Source organism: Heteronotia binoei, chromosome 1 (assembly GCF_032191835.1).
Source record: "Heteronotia binoei isolate CCM8104 ecotype False Entrance Well chromosome 1, APGP_CSIRO_Hbin_v1, whole genome shotgun sequence".
NCBI lineage: Eukaryota > Metazoa > Chordata > Lepidosauria > Squamata > Gekkonidae > Heteronotia > Heteronotia binoei.
In genome coordinates, this window is record NC_083223.1 from 136,708,265 (window position 1) to 136,728,923 (window position 20,659).

At 41.7% G+C, this 20,659-nt stretch overlaps 1 protein-coding gene across 1 annotated transcript in view; it reads left to right on the forward strand.

Moving 5' to 3' along the window:
• TIAM2 (TIAM Rac1 associated GEF 2) overlaps window positions 1-20,659 on the forward strand; it is a 303,128-nt gene that overhangs the window by 191,989 nt on the left and 90,480 nt on the right. The window contains exons 11-15 of the mRNA XM_060241093.1: window positions 264-431; window positions 3,468-3,572; window positions 9,959-10,037; window positions 11,790-11,882; window positions 18,267-18,527. Of these exons, the coding sequence (XP_060097076.1) occupies window positions 264-431; window positions 3,468-3,572; window positions 9,959-10,037; window positions 11,790-11,882; window positions 18,267-18,527 (706 nt within the window). The remainder of the gene's footprint in view (window positions 1-263; window positions 432-3,467; window positions 3,573-9,958; window positions 10,038-11,789; window positions 11,883-18,266; window positions 18,528-20,659) is intronic.

Sequence of the window (20,659 nt, forward strand, 5' to 3'; positions counted from 1 at the left end):
GTGGCCTCATCTTACTATCCTCCTCCTCTCAGTGTGTGAGTAAAGAGTAACAGGAGATGTGGCATTTGCTCTCTGCCCATATGCACTAGCAGCAGGTATTTCCAGAAAAGCACCGCCACCACCCCACCACCCCAAAATTGCAGCTTTATAGGGATTTCTGACTCACCTGAGGGTTCCAACCCGTATGTTGAAAATTGCTGTTTTAAGTGACTTTTGTTACATTAAAAGGGTGCATACATCTTCCTCTCTTCTTTTTTCCTCAGCAGAAAGTAGATGAATTTCTAAATGTGTACTACTCGACTCCAGAGAATGCCACAAAAGAAAATACCTGGGACATCCAAACATACATTCATTTTCCTGACTGTCAAGGCCTGATGTTAACTTTCAAGCCAGAAGACAGAGTCGAAGATGTTTTGGCTTTGGCTTGCAAGGTACACAATTCTACATTTTAGTTTAGCTTGTTGATCACTTTTAAAGTATAGAAGTTGGATCCTAGAGTGGGTGTTTCATTCCTTCTCCTTTCTCAAAAACATAGATAGATGTAGTAGTGAAGGAAAAGTGGGTGAAATTGCCTTTCCTGCCTCTTATTCCAGTGGAACCTCTTCTGCCAGAGCAAGCCTTCTTGCAAGAGGAATGGATTCATAAAATCCAGCCTTTGGTCTTTAAAGAGAGCCATGGAAAGGGGTAATGCTCTAGAAGTGATTAAAGGTACATAACATGTTCATCATAGCATCTTTGAAAATCAAGCAACAGAGCAATGCACATCACTTAGATCTTAAATCTTCTGCATTTCAAATTATGAACTGACTCCATCCAGTATAATGGACATGAAATAAGCAAACAAAACATGAGCTTGAATCTCAGGGGTGATTTCTGTGGATGGAATAGGTTTCTGGCCACAGAGCTGGACTTCCCTGCCTCCCCCCCAATCCACAGAAATACTTAGTGATATTTTAAATTTTAAGATCTTCCAGATAGTGAAATATGGCCATGTCTGATGGTAGATGTTCTTTACCAATATCAATAGCTGTCATTGAAATCAGGAGGCTCAGTCTTATGATTCCTGTAGTTTCACTATAGCATGTGAGGTAGGTTGGCTTCCTGTTGAGTGAGCCACTATTATTGAACTGCACAGACTGGTGAAATATTGTGCCAGGCCAGGCTGCATAATATTTTTTTTCTTATCACTTTACCATGATTGTTCTGCTCACTACAGTATGAAAATACATTGCCATGCCTGTTGTGGTTTCCAGCATTAAAGTCTACAATAGAATTAGGTGGAAAATGCTGTCAAGCCATGGCAGACTTACGACAACCCCGCAGAATTTTCAAGGCAAGAGTTGAACCTTGACTTCCTCAGTGGCCTCTCATCCATGTACTAACCAGAGCTGACCCTGCTTAACTTCTGAGGTCTGACAGAATGGGGCCAACCTGGGGCATCTAAATCAGGATACCAAGTTTAGAGTTTAGTTTCTGTTAAAACAACTATTGTTTATTAACTGGAAGGCAAGACATATGTTTTCGTAGGCAATCCTTGCATGACCTATAGGTGGCAGGAGAGAGCTGATGAATGAAGAAAATATTTTTAGGAAAAGTATTTCTATATGGATATTGCAAACAAGTGACCCAGAAGCATTTGTATAAGAATCTGTTCATAAAAACAATCAAAGTTTTCTTTTTGTGTCTATCACTTCATTCGATCTGAAGTTATTTTGGTTTCTTTATTTCAATTAAAATTTTTCTGTGTTTTCTTTCTTTCTACTCTGTATATTTAAAGGTATTTTTCCATTAGACATCTCTTAATGCTGACTACTTTCTGCTACATCTTTCCTAGTTCTTTTTTTCTTACATTTCCATACTTCTCTGGTGAGTGTTGGGAATACTCATTCTTTAGCACAGTGTTGTGTTTGAAGTATGTTGTGTATGTTCATGTTGGTGTGTGGTGAGTGGTGCAGGGCTAGTTATTAGAAGGTGAAAAGGGGCACTAACTGCTGAATACCCATTAGCTGTCAGGAAATTTCAAGAAGTCTGACCCCGAGTAGGTGAAGGATCTTTGCCATCTTGCTACCATCTGTTTCCTGGCATATAAAAGATTTCTAAATTAGATGGGATGGACCCCATGAAGCTGTTTCATTAACCTCCTTGCAGTGTGGTAGGGGTGGAAGTTCAGCCTTAGTGAATGGAGCCCCTTGCTCTTTAGAGTCTACATCTTGAATCTGATGGAATTGTTTCTAAATGACCCATCTAAATAAATCTTAACTCCTAGAAAATATAGATTAATAAATACATGGAATTAAATATCCCTCATCGTCCTATTGTTCAGCATATACAACCTTTTTATCACATAACATGTTCTTCAAATGACAGATGGCATTTCAAAGCAGTAGTTCTTAAGAAATGCACATTTAGTCAATACAGGGTATGTTGCTGTTTTGGTTGTCTTTTCATTTTCTTCATGTTATTACAATCCAGAGATTTCTTTGATACAGTTCTTTGAGTTACTTTGGTCTGCAGCATCAAAGTTTCACTAAAGTTTCTTAAATAAAAAGTTTTCCGTTTGTATTGTATTATAGCGTCAGCTGCAATGGCACCTGGACCAGCCTTAAACTTTTATCTGTATTCTATAGTATAGTCAGTAGTCTTGACATCTGATTAAATGTTTTATAACAAACATTTATTTGTACCCTGTTTCATTCCATTTTTTTCTTCTTGTTGTCTATTATAAATTGAAGAAATCACAATTTTAAGTTTTGCTAAATATGTTGCTCAGTGCATTGTAGCTGATAATTTTGCTGGGTGGAGAGCAAAATAAATGACCTAAAGTATGCAAGGTCTGTTTAATTCTATGTTGAGCCACTAGTGTTGAAAGTAAACATAGTGCTGCCTCAGTACTATTCCAGATGTTTGAGGGACAAGCCCCTGCAAGGTATGAAGCTAATATCTTAAGGGAAGTGCTATCTATTCCATTATTTAGCTTCCTGGATGTAATCACATGCTGCGAAAAGTAGGTGGTTTCATGATCTCAGAGGAAATTGGCAGTAAAAAGTGCAGTAAAAGCCAAGCCTGTACATAACGTCCTTCTCTTAACAGCCTGTGTGCACACATGCATTTTATGCTCCAAATGTGAATGTATCACTCAGCAGAATGATGCCATCTGGGAGACCTGTAGAAATGTATAAGCAGAGGAAGAAGAGAACAAGTTTTAAAGTTTATTTACACACCCTACCACTCTGTTAATTTTATACACAGGAAGTAACACTATAAACCTTTGGGGGGGTGGTGGTTAGAAGCAATCCAAATCTGTGTTGGTATGAAAATTGTGCAACTAGGTTTATTTATTTATGGTGGATATTTAGGAAATTACTTGTTGGAGGTTACTTTTGCGTAATTTGAAGGAATATGTATATATAACTTCTGGACTTATACAAATAAATTCTGAGTTCCAAAAATTTCTTTTTACCTCTTAGATTAAGCAGCTGGAACCAAGAAATTATGGCTTACGACTTAGAAGGCTTATTGATGAAAATGTTGAGCACTATATTCCTGGAGCATATGAATACATACAAGACCAGGCAAGTGGCATGATGAAAAGAATCAACATTTCTTAGTTATTTGTACCCTTGTGTGTTATTTACAATAGACTGGATGACTATAAAGCTCCTGAATAAATAAATTGACTGATACATTTTTATACTGCCCCTCTTCCAGGGAGTACATGGTTTTTATTTTGTCCTGACAACTGCCCTGTGGGAAAAGTTAGTTTGAGAGAAAGTGACTAACCATAAGTCATCCAGCAAGCTGTGTGCCCAAGTGGGGATTTGAACCTGAGTTTTCTCAGTCCTAGTCCAAATATTCTAAGCACTACATTTTAGGCTGCTTCCATTAGACTTGATAATGCACTGGCCACAGACCATCCACTAGTGGCAGCCAGTTAAGTGTGATTTTGATCAAAATCTGTCTATTGGACTTTATTTGCAGCAGTGCATCTAACTTGTGTAATTTTGGTTATAGTTTGTTAGTGTAGTTGTTATATGACTCTTAATAACCAAAGGCTGCAGTTCTTTAGCCACTTAGTTATCTCCTTGAAATCAGTGAGAAATGAGACTGGAGGCCAAGGTGCAGAGCAGCCTTGTTGCTTGAGTGGTGCAGGCATAGCCATGATGACAGCAGCAAAGCAGGCACTGCCTCAGTCCAGTCTTAAAACCAAATATCTAAAATAGGAGAGACATTTTCTTCTTTAAGGATTGTATGGGGGCTCTCAGACATTATTAGGCAAAAGAAACATGTATAAAGGAATTGTATGGGCCTGAGATTTCGATACCTGGCTCCATGTGAGTCTGATGAAAAACAGAAGGTTGCCAGTTTGGACATACTAGCTACTGTATTTGATAGCATGAGTGCATGTCTTAGATGTAAGGTAGTCTCACCACCCTTTTCCACAGTAGGCTGCTAACCAGTAGCTGCTGTACAGTTCATTTAGTCACAGTGACATTAACTTGCTATATATGAGAATGGCACTTAACTGGATACAGAAGTATAGTTTACATTGCAGTCCTAAGCAGAGTTACGTGTTCATCATTGTGGTATCCGTGCAGCTGCACCTGTGTACTGCTAAAAGTGCAGGCCTACCACAAATAGTTTCTTTTTTAAACTCCGAATACCTAGAGAGTACAGACACTCTGTTCTCCTCCACACTGTTTCCCATCTTTTCTAGTGTGACATAGAGGGGATGAAGCATCCTTCCACATGTTCTCTCTCTGATACCACTGAGAGGTTAATCTAAAGAAGCTCTGTTTTTTCCTTTTGAAAAAACATGAGTCTTGTGGGTAAAGAAATCTTCTCTTGGATGACCATGAACAATGCCTTTTATACCTTGACAAACGAGTAGGACATCTTGCACGTCTCTCTTTAATTGCAATTTAGTCCTAAGTCAGGGCATCACTTTGGGAATAAGCTTTATCTAATACTGCTTGAGAAAAAGATCTGAGTACCACACCACTTCACCACCAACCGACAGATCCAAGTATCTTGTTTCCAATGGTCCTGAAACAGAACTCACTTACTCTGGACCCAGTCACAACTACAGGGAAGACTATGAGCTTGGTATGTGGGTTCCTGGAGCACAGTTCCTTAGGGTCAGCGTTAAAAAAAAAAGACATAAACACAAGCACCTGGAAAAGCCTCCCAAATCAAAGTCTTCATTCACCCCTTTCCATCCTTATAAGAAAGACCTGATCCCTCACAAGACAACCTTGGAACTGGTCAAGCAGTCTCCATTCTGAGAATGCCTTCCCCCTCAAGTTGCTCAACACCCCCCCCCCCAGCCCATTTCATCTGAAAACATCTGAAGACACAGAATCTCCTATCCCATGTCATCAGCTCCCCTCATCATCTCACCATTGTGATACACTTCTCCAACTGGTTCCAAAGGATTTGTATTTGATGTCATCCAGATTGCCATGCCAAGATGTCCACTGTGACTACTATGACCAGGACTGGGATCCATATGCTTCTCTTGCTTCAAACCAAGCAGAAGCTGACCCATTAGATGATCCAGGCCTCCCACAAGAACCACAGGAAGAGGTTTACTTCCTGGGTGACTTACCTTTCAGCTATGATCAATCTCTTTATGAAGATAGTCAGATTATCCTTCCAAAGGATGTTGTGCCGGAACCATCCATAAACTCTCCTAATGTGAAGTCCCATGCAGGCTGTTATTGGGCCTCTCTATACAGCCAGGGTTGCGGGAGCTGCACTGCCTGCCAATAGTATACCGGATTCGCTACAAGGTGCTGGTTATTACCTTCAAAGCCCTATATGGCCTAGGGACTGTCTCTCCCCACATGTTCCCCAGAGGGTACTTAGATCCGGGATGCAGAATTTATTGTCGATCCCTGGGCCAAGGAAGGTGAGACTGAAGTCTACTAGGGAAAGAATCTTCTCAATTGTGGCCCCCTGCTGGTGGAACCAATTTCCAGAAGAAGTAAGGGCCTTGCGGGACCTTGCCCAGTTCCGCAAGGCCTGTAAAACAGCACTATTTCAACTCGCCTTCAGCTGAATAATAGTATAAGAGGATGCCCAACTTTGCTGAACATACTTCAGTGATACTAGCACCAAAATTGTTTTAAATTGTTTTAAGCTGTTTAATTGTTATTATTAACTTGGTTTAATTGTTAACTCTAATGCTTACAAGATTATGCATGGGATGGAGAAAGCAGAGAAAGAAGTACTTTTCTCCCTTTCTCACAATACAAGAACTTGTGGGCATTCAATGAAATTGCTGAGCAGTCAGGTTAAAACGGATAGAAGGAAGTACTTCTTCACCCAAAGGGTGATTAACATGTGAAATTCACTGCCACAGGAGGTGGTGGTGGCTAGAAGATGAAGAAGATGAAGATATTGGATTTATATCCCGCCCTCCACTCCGAAGAGTCTCAGAGCGGCTCACAATCTCCTTTACCTTCCTCCCCCACAACAGACACCCTGTGAGGTGGGTGGGGCTGGAGAGGGCTCTCACAGCAGCTGCCCTTTCAAGGACAACCTCTGCCAGAGCTATGGCTGACCCAAGGCCATTCCAGCAAGTGCAAGTGGAGGAATGGGGAATCAAACCTGGTTCTCCCAGATAAGTCCGCACACTTAACCACTACACCAAACTGGCTACAAACATAGCCAGCTTCAAGAGGGGGTTAGATAAAAATATGGAGCAGAGGTCTATCAGTGGCTATTAGCCACAGTGTGTGTGTGTGTGTGTATTTTTGGTCACTGTGTGACACAGAGTGTTGGACTGGATGGGCCATTGGCCTGATCCAACATGGCTTCTCTTATGTTTTTATGTTCTTATCTATTGTTTTATTGTTTTAGTTTGATTGTTGTGAGCCGCCTTGAACCTTCTTCGGCAGGGAGAGTGAGATATAAATCCAATAAATAATAATAATAATAATACCGTTAGCAGCTCATTTGAATAATGAGACTCCTTGAAATCCTTTCATGCTCATCTGAGGATGACAGGCCCTCAGTATTTAGAGTAATGCACTCCAGGAATACAGGACGTGTCATATACCCAGACATAGAAGGTCTGCTTTAAGTCACTACTGAAACTTGGCTTTGTCTGGCATTGGTGTTGCCTTCCACTAGGCGTATTGGAAATCAGTACATAAGCAAGTGGGGAGGATGCCCTTTTCTCTTCCAAAAACCCATGGCTAATGCTTTGGTTGTATATTACCCAAGGGGAAAACAAAGGCATCCAACATTCAGCCTAATGACATAGAGGGTCATAAACTAGGCAGAATAGGCAGAAAAATATATGCCTCCTCTGTTCTTGGCTTCAAGATTGCCAGTTACCACTGTGTTGTTGCCTGCTGTCAGCTCTTCAGCACCAATCCAAAAAAGTGAACATCCTGAGGCAAGTGGTACCATTCATGCAGAAGGGAGCTCTAGTGACCAACCTCCTAACAAGGACTCCTTTCCATCCCCCCCTCCCACAAACTTAGCTACAGACTGGGATGCACACGGTAAAAATTTTCAGTCAGCAGAACCTGGTTTTCCCAGGAAGCACTTCTCCACATCAATGTACTAGAATTCAAGCTGTGTACAAAAGTATGTTGGCCTTACACATGGCATGTGTCTAGCAAAAAATACCCAAATAGCCATGTCCCATGACTACTACATTCCTCTAATGCAGGAACCTTCTGCAGGGTCCATTCCTACACATAAACATTGGTAGCTTGCATTTAACATCATGGCTCATTCAGTGACCAACTGACAGTTTTTCAAATCTGTCAAAGTCATTCTTAATGCTAGAAAATGATCCTCCTGGCATTCCTGTTTGGTCAAATGGTATGTTTTTGTACAGAAGCCACAGAGAAGGGGCCTAGACCCAGTCCACTGTCTGATAGAGGTATTCTAATACCTCCAAGGAGGCCTTTCTCCCACCTCCATTTGAGGCCCTCTAGCTATTATAGCATTTTTTCATGTTCAGGTTGATGGAAAATTCCGTTTGCTCAGAGGGAATCCAAATGATTTCTCAAACGGCTGCTAAATAAATTTCCCCAGTTCAATGTCCAGTCCCTCAGTGAACCTCTCACTCACAATTTATGGGTAAACCATACAAACCAGTGTCCACTTGTCACATTCATGTGCTTACTATGAAATCAGTGTTTCTGGTCACCATAAACATTAGCCAAATGAGTCAGCTACAGTGCAATTCTCCTTTCCTGAAAATATTCAACATTAGGGTAGTCCTCCATGGTGCACTATTTCAGGGGTCCCCAACCCCCGATCCGTGGACCAGTAGCGATCTGTGGCCTGTTAGCAACCGGGCCATGAGTTGTATAATTATTTCATTATATATTACAATGTAGTAGTAATAATAATAATAAGACAACGTTGGATTTATATTCTGCCCTCCACTTTGAATTTCAGAGTCTCAAAGTGGCTCACAATCTCCTTTACTTTCCTCCTCCACGACAGACACCCTGTGAGGTGGGTGGGGCTGAGAGAGCTCTCACAGAAACTACCCTTTCAAGGACAACTCTGTGAGAAGCTATGGCTGACCCGAGGCCATTCCAGCAGCTGCAAGTGGAGGCGTGAGGAATCAGATAAGAGTCCATGCACTTAACCACCACACCAGATACTTTAGAAATAAAGTGCACAATTGTATCATCCCTAAACCATGCCCCCCTCAGTCCGTGAAAAAATTGTCTTCCACAAAACCGGTCCCTGGTGCCAAAAAGGGTGGGAACCACTGCACCTCAGTTTGTATCCAAAATAACATCCAGCTTCCACCTAAAACAGACTATTACTCTCCCAGTGTTATACCTTCAACTGCAGGAAAACAGAGAATGAACCCTTCATTCCTTAGAAGTTTATAGGATAGTCCTTAGAAAAAAAAATATTTTGAAAAGATGACAGGCTGTTCATTACTTCAGTAGGCGCATGCCAGGGCAAAAAGCTGTCAACCCGGTTCATTTCAAACTGTGTTACAAATCAGCAGAAGTTGACTGACAATTGCAGATTAATATTCATTCTACTTGGGTGCAGTCTAGATCAGTTATGTTTCACTGTGGTCTCTCCATTGATTCCATCCGAAAAGCTGCATTGTGGTCCTCCTCATGCATCTTTACAAGGCACTGCTCAGTGGGCATAGATGCCACATGAGACAGTGGTCAGAAGAGTTGCCCTACAGTTTTTCTTCAATTGAGAGCTCACTGGGCCTTCCTCAGACTGGTAAGTCAGTTAACTACTCTCCCATGTGTGACTGCACTGGTACCACAGTGATGAAAACAGAGTTGCACTGTAAATGTGCCTGTAACTGTTGTTCTTCAAGTTGTCGCCTGTGCAGTTACACAACCCTCCCTCCTGCTCTGTTTTGAGCTCTTAACAAAATTTGATAATTTCATCTCAATCCAGTGGTGTGACAGAGAAACTGAGGGAAGGATGCTTTGGTCCATTCTCTTGAAAAGATGTTGTTGGTGCGGAATGCCTCTAGGAGTTTTGAGCTTCAGAAAAATCCTCTCCACTTCAGGCCTGCATGTGTGTAGTACCCATGTGTGATTGCACAGGTGACTGCTTGATGAACAACAGTTATAGGGAAGTGCAACCATGATTTTCTAAGTTAGTTAAAGCCAATGGATTTAAAAGGATATAACACTTCTTAGGCCTGCATTGCTAATCTTCACAACTTTCTTCACTCACTGCCAAAGGTTCTCAGGCCATCTTGGTATCAAAATCCAAATGGCCTCTAGTGTAGCTCAGAGCTAAAATATAATAAAAATTTAAAAACCTTGTATTTTGCTACTTGTTAGTAGTGCTCATAATATGCCAGCTAATGTGAATTCCTCATTCACCTTAATGGCAGGATCAGTCTTAATAGCAGTATGATTTGGCATAACAGCTAAGTGCATCCTGCTGGTGTGTGTCTCATGGTTCAAAGTCAAATGGGATTTTTCTTTTCTTGCAGATATATGATGAAATAGAAATCTTTCCTTTAAGTGTCTACCATGTGCATCTTACTAAAAATGAAGGTGCAACTGATTTTGGTAAGTCTGCATTTTTCCAAACACACACACACTCTCTCTCTCTCTCGCTTTCATTTTATTGATCTTTTATCTTCTTCTTTCTTGGTTTTTCTTGTTCATAAATTTTAAATTGGTTCACCAGTGGCAAGTGGGTTGGGTTCAGAGAGAGAGAGAGGCTGGATCAGGGCTGGCTCACCCACTAGGCAAATTAGACATTTGCCTACGGCACCGGGTGGGGGGCGTCGAATTGGGCTCTCCCCCCCTTCCTGGCACCCAAGACAAATGCCTAATTGCCCTGGGGCAGTTAGGCGGCAGTGGGCAGGCTACCTCCGCCCCCCCCGCCCCGGTGCGCTCAGATGCCAGCCTTGCACTTACCAGCTTCGGGGGGCATCAGAATAGCTCTCTCATAATAGAGAGCAGAATGAGACTTCAGTCTTCCTCCCTTCCTCTTCCGGAAGGGAGGAGTGAAAGCAAAACCTCTTCCTGAGAAAAGGGTCTATTGCGATGCTGGCCAAAGTGGGTAAGCACGAGGCTGGCATCGCTACTCTGAGCACACCTGGGGGTGGGGAGAGAAGGTGACCTACCTGCCTCCCCGCCCCCCCCCCCCGGCACGTTCAGAGTAGCGACACCAGCCTTGTGCTTACCAACTTTGGCTGGCATCACAATGGACCCTTCTCTCAGGAAGAGGCTTTGCTCTCACCCCTCCCTTCCGGAACAGGAAGGGAAGGGGAAACGAAGCCTCGTTCTGCTCTCTATTAAGAGAACACTATTCTGATGCCCCCCGAAGCTGTAAGTGCAAGGCTGGTGTCTGAGTGTGTGGGTGGGGGAGGTTGGGCAGAGTGTAGCAAAGTGCAGCGCCGTGTTGCAGTGCTGCAGAAAAAACAGGAGGGGGTCAGCCTGGGGGCACGCAGGCAGTAAGTTTGCCTGGGGCGCCATGTGCTTTCGGGCTGGCCCTGGGCTGGATCCCCCTCCCCCAGTTATGTTTATGTGATTGATTGATTGTGTACAACAGCTTCCTATTTAGATGGGGGAGGGGATCTCTCAAATTTTTCATTATAGCTTGACTGTGCTTTGTGGAAAGTTGCTTTCTCTTTGGAGGCAAAAGTCATGAGAAGTGATTTCCAGCAGCTTCCAGTAGTTTGCTGTCTCATGTTCGTGTGTGTGTGTTTGTTCCAGTTTGGTGTAGTGGTTAAGTGTGTAGACTTATCTGGGAGAACAGGGTTTGATTCTCCACTCCTCCGCATGCAACTGCTGGAGTGATCTTGGGGGAACTGGATATGGGTCAGTCATAGCTCTCTCAGACCTATTCTGCTCAAGAGCAGTTTCTGTCAGGGTTCTCTCAGCCCCACCTATCTCACAGGGTTTCTGTTGTGGGGAGGAGAAGGGTGTAAACCACTTTAAGTAGTGAAGGGTAGGGTTCTTCTTCTTCCCTCCTCCTCTCCTCCCCCTCTTCCCTCCTCTTCCTCTTCTTTGGGTTCTTGCTAATCCAGGTATCACCTGCCTATGATAAAAAGGACCATGGGGAACATCCATGTTGGTCAGTACTTTCTGCTGGTTATGATTGGCCACAGCCCTATTTGGCCACTTTATTGCATGTGAACTATGCAACATATTAATGAGATTTAAGATCAGTGTCTTAGAAGTAATACAAAATGAGAATTTTACCATAATTTACAAGGCATAATGAAGCCTTGTAAAATATGCAATTATGTGTGCATTTTTTAAAATTCTTTAAGGATCCACAAAAAATTTAAACAGCATTTTTTCCCCTAGGATTCGCAGTCACTGCACAAGTTGATGAACACCAACATCTAACCCAGATATTTGTAAGTGATGTTCTTCCTGATGGGATGGCTTTCAAAGAAGGTATGCATTAGTTGTTTTCTTTTGGTGTTGTCTTTTAAAGATGCAGATGTTGCACTGGACAAAGAGCAAATTCCTCTATGAATTCCTGACTCATGCCAGTGTTTATCCCAGATTTTTTTTGTTGATGTTTCTGTTTGACATCCTTAACATGACAAGTTTTCCTTATGCTGGTGTTGGTGCCATGCATGGAGATCACACAAATGTCTGTTTTGCAGAGTGTGTTGTCATTGAGAAGCTGTGATTGGTAGTGTCTCCAAAAGCAAAGGTTTTTATACATGACAGTGTACACTAACATTGGAAAAATATTCTTACTGAATTATCCCTCAGTTGAATTATTCATTTGCCTTGCTTCACCAAATTGGCTCTAATAGCATATGGAAGCCTTGGATTTCACAGTTGCTACAAAATAAAACTTAATTTCAGTAGCACCTTAAAGACTAACAAAATTTATTCATAGAATCATAGAATCACAGAGCTGGAAGGGGCCATACAGGCCATTGTTGGGGAATTTTCTCCAGCAGCCATCTGGTACAACCCCCTGCTCAATGCAGGATCAGGATTCCAGCATTAACTTTTGTGAGTCAGTCCTTACTTCTTCAGATGCTAAAGGAGGAAATCATTTTGGAGATTTTTATAATGAAATCACAAAAGGGAGGAAACCAGGAAGAACAGGAACAAAGAAAAGGTGATGAGAGGTCAGAGGTTCCAGACTCTTGTGGGCTTAAAAACACATAAACCATTTTCGCACACAGCTTACCTCGCAGTCACAATCCTCTTTCCTCCGCAGCATCTGTCGAATTTCCCACCATCTGCGCCGGAGTTACAGGAAGTGCCACGGCTTTTGCGTAGCAAACGTAAACTGGGTTTTAGCAGTTTACGTTTGCTATGCAAAAGCTGCGGCACTTCCTGTAACTTCGGTGCAGATGGTGGAAAATCCAACCAGACGCTGAGGAGGGAACAGGATTGTGACTACGAGGTGAGCTGTGTGCGAAAACAGTAATAAAATAAGTATAGGATCAACATGTCTAGTCAAGGAAGTAGTAGTCTGAAGGAAAAGAAAAAATAAACTAACATTAGGTAGTTATACCATGTGTAGTTACATCAGTGAGTTGCCAGATGATATTACATGTTAATTAAACAATTAACAATTAAAGTCTTTAAAACTAGACCCTGTTATTAGAAATAAAGAAATCCAACTCTCCATTTAGGCTGAGAAACAGTGTTTAATTTATTGATACATTCTAATTCAGGAATTTAAGTCAGGGAATGGATTAACAAAGCCAGAATGATACCCAGAGAAAACTTGTTACAAGACAGACCCAAAAAAGGCAATAGCAGAACACTACTAGTGGTCACACACAACTCTTAACTGAAAACAGTTCAACGTATTGTCAACTTACAACCTCTATTGGACAGTGACAGCTCTCTTTCAAAAATACTGGGGGATAAACCTTTTTTGCACACAGACAGCTCCCTAATCTGAAACAACTCCTCACCCACAACAATGTCTGGTACCAGTGTCTGGTACCAGAGCTTGCAATAAAGCCAGGTGCCAGACAACACAATTAGAAGAAGAAGAAGAAGATATTGGATTTATATCCCGCCCTCCACTCCGAAGAGTCTCAGAGCGGCTCACAATCTCCTTTACCTTCCTCCCCCACAACAGACACCCTGTGAGGTGGGTGGGGCTGGAGAGGGCTCTCACAGCAGCTGCCCTTTCAAGGACAACCTCTGCCAGAGCTATGGCGGACCCAAGGCCATTCCAGCAGGTGCAAGTGGAGGAGTGGGGAATCAAACCCGGTTCTCCCAGATAAGAGTCCGCACACTTAACCACTACACCAAACTGGTTCTCCTAACAGCATTAACTACACCATCTCATAAGAACATAAGAAAAGCCATGTTGGATCAGGCCAATGGCCCATCCAGTGCAACACTCTGTGTCACACAGTGGCAAAAAAAAAAAAAAGTGCCATCAGGCAGTTCACAAGTGGGACTAGAAGCCCTCCCACTGTTGCCCCCACCCAAGCACCAAGAATACAGAGCATCACTGCCTCAGACAGTTCCAACAATATGCTGTGGCTAAGAGCCACTGATGGATCTCTGCTCCATATTTTATCCCCCTCTTGAAGCTGGCTATGCTTGTAGCTGTGGCAGTGAATTCCACATGTTAATAACCCTTTGGGTGAAGAAGTACTTCCTTTTATCCATTCTAACCCGACTGCTCAGCAATTTCATTGAATGCCCACGAGTTCTTGTATTGTGAGAAAGGGAGAAAAGTACTTCTTTCTCTACTTTCTCTATCCCATGCATAATCTTGTAAACCTCTATCATGTCATCCCACAGTCGACGTTTCTCCAAGCTAAAGAGCCCCAAGCGTGTCAACCTTTCTTCATAGGGAAAGTGTTCCAAACTTTTAATCATTCTACTTGCCCTTTTCTGGACTTTTTCCAATGCTGTAATATCCTTTTTGAGGTGCAGTGACCAGCATTGTACACAATTTTCCAAATGAGACCACAGCATCAATTTATACAGCGGCATTATGATACTGGCTGATTTGGTTTCAATTACCTTCCTAATAATTCCCAGCATGGCATTGGCCTTTTTTATTGCAATCACACACTATCTTGACATTTTCAGTGAGTTATCTACCACAACCCCATCAACTTGAATTTGTAGCTGGGATTTATGACCCCAATGTGCATTACTTTGCACTTGGCCACATTGAACCTCATCTGCCACGTTGACGCCCATTCACTCAGCCACAACAGATCCCTTTGGAGTGCCTCACAATCCTCTCTGGTTCTCACCACCCTGAACAATTTAGTGTCATCTGCAAACTTAGCCACTTCACTGCTTACTCCCAACTTCAAATCATTAATGAACAAGTTAAAGAGCATGGGATCCAGTACTGAGCCCTGCGGTACCCCACTGCTTACCGTCTTCCACTGCGAAGATTGCTGTTTTATACTCACTCTCTGTTTCTTATTAATTAGCCAGTTTTTGATCCACAAAAGGACTTGTCCTTTTACTCCATGACTCTCGAGCTTACTAAGGAGACTTTGATGAGGAACTTTATCAAAAGCTTTCTGGAAGTCAAGGTAAACGACATCTATTGAGTCCCCTTAGTCCACATGTTTGTTCACCCCCTCAAAGAACTCTAACAGGTTAGTGAAACAAGATCTTCCCTTACAGAACCCATGCTGAGTCTTTCTCAATGACTTGTGTTCATCAATGTGCCTACTCATTCTGTCTTTGATAATGGTTTCTACCAACTTTCCGGTATTGAAGTCAGACTGACTGGCCTGTAATTTCCCGGATCTGCTCTGGAACCCTTTTTAAAGATGGGGGTGACATTTGCTACCTTCCAGTCCTCAGGAACAGAGGCAGTTCTTAATTTGTCTGTCAGTTGTAGGACCTCCTCTCTCATCACCTCAATCTGACTCAGGTCTTTCAACACCCCTTCCAATATAAGTTGTTCTGGAGCAGGCAAACACTTCTCATCTTCCACAGTGAAGACGGAGGCAAAAAATGCATTCAGCTTCTCAGCCATTTCCCTATCCTCCTTCAGTAATCCTTTTACCCCTTGGTCATCCAAGGGCCCCACTGCTTCTAATATATTTGAAAAAAAATTTATTGTTGGTCTTTATGTTTTTTGCAAAATGCTCCTCATAGTCCCTTTTTGCCTGCCTGATCACAGTCTTGCATTTGATTTGCCACAGCCTGTGTTCCCTTTTATTAATCTCACTTGGACTAGCTTTCCACCGCTTAAAGGAATCCTTATCTTTTACAGCTTCCATAACTTTGTTAACCATGCAGGCTTTTTCTTATACCTGTTTGTGCCTTTCCTAACTTGTGGTATATATTTTATTTGAGCTTCTAGGATTGTAGTTTTAAATACCTCCAAGCTTCCCCAAGGGTTTTGACTGTATTTACCTTTCCTTTCAGTTTCCTCTTTACATGCCTCATCTCAGAGAATTTACCCCTTTTAAAGTTAAACGTGGTTGTGCTGGTCTTTTGGGGCAACTCTCTATTTATACAAATGGTGAAATCAATAACGTTATGGTCACTGCTCCCAAGTGGTGCAATCACTTTTACATCTCTCATCAGGTCATGGGCATTACTTAGGACCAAATCCAGGATTGCCCCACCCTGTGGTAGGTTCTGTGACCATCTGCTCCATAGCACAGTCATTGAGAGTGTCTAGAAACTCAATCTCTTTCTCCCGACCAGAACATATATTGACCCAATCAATCTGTTTTTACGTTTAGCCACTATCTTTAATCCTTCCATCATATTATAATCATCCTCTATCTTTTGATTTGATGGGCGATAACAAACTCCCATAGTTAAATTTCCTTTTGGGCCCACTAATATGACCCAAAGCATTTCTAGAAGGGAATCTAATTCTCTGACCTCAGTGTTACTGGACCGTATACCCTCTCTGACATACAGAGCCACCCCACCTCCAACCCTTCCCTCCCTATCCTTACAATATAATTTATATCCAGGAATCACCATGTCCCACTGATTCTCCTCATTCCCCCAAGTTTCTGAAATTCCCACAATGTCTATATTTTCTCCCAACACTAAACTTTCCAACTCCCCAATTTTACTTCGAACACTTCTAGCATTTGTATACAGAGATGTATAATTTCCCAGGCAAGTTAGGCCTGCAATCTTCCTCCTGCTGCCTTGAGACTTTGGCAGACAGTCCATACTGTTTGTCACCATCTCAGTGGACAACTCTGATCCATTACCCAGTAGAAAAGTACCGGGTACTCAGGCTCATTCACTTTTTAATCTTCAAACATTATATATGCCATTAAATTTATTTATTTAATTCCATTTATATCCCGCCCTCCCCACCAGGGCGGACTCAGGACAAACCTTATGCCAAAGGATAAATGGACACAAATCTGACATCAGGAATTACAGAACTGAGAAACCTGTTGGAGAACACTTTAACCTTCCAGAGCATTCAATAAGTGACCTCAAAGTAGCTGTTTTACTGCAAAGGACCTTCAAGAACAGAATGGAGAGAGAAATTGCTGAATTACAAATTATTATGAAACTTGGAACAAACACCTTCCCAGGACTGAAAAGGAATATTGTTTTTTTTATCTCATTACGTATGCTAATGCTAAACCCACTCTCACTGAGTATAGCTATATATCCACAGCATTCCAATGTATTTCTCTTTTAGAATAGTGTATTGGAATAATGTTTTTTTGTATTGACATACTCAAATAAAGGATATTGGCTGTTTATCTCATCACATATACTCCCCATCTTCCACTATATTTTAATGTTTTCTTTTTTTTCTAATGGCAAACTAGAATGATGTTTATATGTGTTACATTTTTAAATTAAACCTCTTGAGAAACTAATGCCCTCATTTTAAACTCAGAGCTAACATCACAACAGACTCTTATTTATGGCACTTCACATAGACATCAATCTGCTATTCTGACTTTTATTGCCCCCTTGTTGATGTAGCCCAGTTAACATAATCTACCAACCACCAGACCCCAAATTGTGCTTCTCTTAATCTGATAACAAACTTTTCCATGATTTTGTATACTAATTCACCGCCTACTCTCTCTATATTTAGGACTGTTTGCCATTCCAGCCTATTGTCTGATGAAGTGTGCTTAGAGCACATGTGGGTTACATTCTGAATAAAACTTTGTTGGTCTTAAAGGTGAAACTTGACTCCTACTTTGTTCTAATTCAGCAGATTAGTGTTGTATTCTCCTTTGGAATTTTTTTGATGGAACTGTGATGTTTAGATCTGAAGTTTGGGATGAGGAAAATTAAGACGTTCACTACTGGTTTTGAATGTTGCATTTTTTAAAATATCGGGTTTGTATCCATCGATTCTCTCATGTAGGAACCATTCAGTTTGTCAGTGAAGATAGTGAAAAGGCATTGTTGGGGATTAGATAGATTCATGAAGGATACGTTTACCAATGGCCACTAGTCATAGTGACTGAGGGGAACCTCCACGTTCAGAGGCACTAAGCCTCTGAATCCCAGAGCCAGTAGGCGACATCAGATGAAGGCTTTGGCCTCTATGCCCTGTTGTTGGCCATCCAGAGGAACTGGTTGGCCACTGTGTGAGACAGGATGCTGGGCTAGATGGAATCCTTCTTTCCTCAAAGCGTGTTCCATGAACTCCAGGTGATACTGTAAGGAAATTATTTGAATAATTAAATTGCAGTATGATGTGATGATTATCATTGATTGCTAGTGAGTGTGTTTCATCAAATTGTTTCTGGTTTATGATGACAGTATGAAACAGTGACCTCCCAAGCATCTGATTATTAACAGTCTTCTAGTATAGTGCCTACTAAGACTTTTGTTTTTTCTTTCTCATGCTCCCAGGGTTGCTTGTGGGCAATGAAATCTTGACTATAAATGGAGAATCTGTATGTGACCTTGACCTTAGACAGATGGAGCTGTTGTTCTCTGAGAAAAGTGTAACTCTCACCTTAAGTACAAGTTACAGTGGCAATAAAAGTGCATCGTGTACTTTGTGGTCAGATGGTGGTATTTCCAAGGAAGCAAGAAACTCGTTGCCCCCTCCAAACCAGTCACAACTCCTGGAGGAATTTCTGAATAACTTCAAAAAGAGTTCTACAAATGGTGAGATGCTGCTGTTGATTAATGTTTTTGTTCTTTAACCTGGTAGAGCTGTTTGCTTGCAAAATTTTGTGCACATAAAAATAAATGATTATTTTAACAGAAAGTCTTTTTAAAGCATTGAAATATAAGTATAAATGCTTCTTTCTGAGATCAGAATATTAAAATGAACTGGAAGTTATGAAGCCAGTTTCTGTTGGAAAGTATTCTGCACTCTCATTTTTTTTTTTTAAAAAAGTCATGAATCTTAAATGCCTGTAGATTGTTTAATATAAATTGCCTTGAGTAGAATATCTACTGAGCTTTTTAAAAAGAAGTTGACTAGAATGATATGCCAAGTTGCCACATATAGGTAAACAGCTCTCTAAACTCTTAGGATAAATTCATGTAGAAAATTTGCCAGTGCTATGCAAAGGATAACATACTAAGGAAAGACTGCGTTTTGCAATCAAAACATGGTTCATTTAATATGTTGTCGACATATTGCACTTGCCATTAGAGACCCAAGCTACAGAGGTGTTCACAATTACCTGTGGAATTAAAAAGTACCCATGTGGTTCAGAAGGAGTTGAACTATGCAAGCGAAGCTGGTAAAAAAAAAATTGCGCCTTCACATGTGTTTAATGTGGAATCAACTGTATTTCATAGCCAACCATGTGGGAATGACGCCAGTATAGTTGGGTTCCCTAACAGCAGCCAGGCTGCTGGGGTAGCATTTGAATCGGTCCTCCCATACTAGAGGTAAGCCTACTGACCATAAACATGGTTACTTGGAAGCTAGCTTCATTGAGATTAGTGTGTCTTGCTTCCATGTAAATAGTTTAGGATAGAGCTTTGGACTTATTTAGTCCTCCTTCCATGAACAGCATTTGGAACTTTAGTTACCCCTTCTCAAATAAGATGGTGATGGAAGGTTTGTTTGTAACAGTAATGTGATAAAGTTAAAGAATATTCACACCATTTTTCAAGGAGTATTGTAAGTTAGAACAACAGGGGCATAAACTTTGGGAAATAACAGACAGCAATTGGACATCATGCAGACTCCATTCTGCCTTGTGAATAGGGTGGGGTGGGGGTAAATGCAACACATCTGTAAACCATGGAAGTTAGAAATTAACTTTTTTCTCTGGAACAAAAGCTGAAATTGTAAGATTTGTGACTTCTGCTAGATTTTGTACAATTTCCATGTGTAAATTAATTTATTAGTATTTCTCTCGGCTTGGCTTCGTGAACGAAGATTTAAGAAGGGTGCAATAGTCCATGTCTGCTGCAGGCTCGCTGGTGGCTGACAAGACCAATGCGGGACAGGCAGGTCCGGCCACAGTGGCTGCAGGGAAAAGTCTGATTTAGGGTTGGTGCTGTAGCAGTGCGATTCTTCCTCAATCTCCTTTTGTCCTCAAGACCAGCTATGCGTGCGTTCTCAAAAGAAGAAGTATTTAATTGTACAATAAGGGACCGGTGTATGCGAGTTTCAGCTTTAAGGATTTTATGTTGAATAGTGTTGAACAGTAAGATTTATGGAGTATACCCCATAGCTTTCTTGGGCACTAAGGCTGTGATCACACATGCTAAATAATACAGTATCAATCCACTTTCAGTGCACTTTCAAACTGAATTTTGCCAGTTCACACAGTAGAATCCAGTTGGAAAGTGCATTGAAAGTGGACTGAAACTGCATTATATAGCATGTGTGATCACAGCCTAACAGTACCATCTGTAGCAGAGTTGCATTGTTCCCACTGAAGTCAGTTAGCTTAGGCAGGTGTAACTCTGCTTAAGTTGTCACTGTAAATTGCTTCTCAAAAACTTTGGGAAATAATAGACAGCAATTGGACATCATGCAGACTCCATTCTGCCTTGTGAATAGGGTGAATACACTGCTCCCTCCCACACACAGTTTGGTGTAGTGGTTAAGTGTGCAGACTCTTATCTGGGAGAACCCGGTTTGATTCCCCACTCCTCCACTTGCAGCTACTGGAATGGCCTTGGGTCAGCCATTACTATCACGGCCATTGTCCTTGAAAGGGCAGCTGCTGTGAGAGCTCTCTCAACCCCACTTACCTCACAGGGTGTCTGTTGTGTGTGAAGAAGATAAAGGAGATTGTAAGCTGCTCTGAGACTCTGATTCAGAGAGA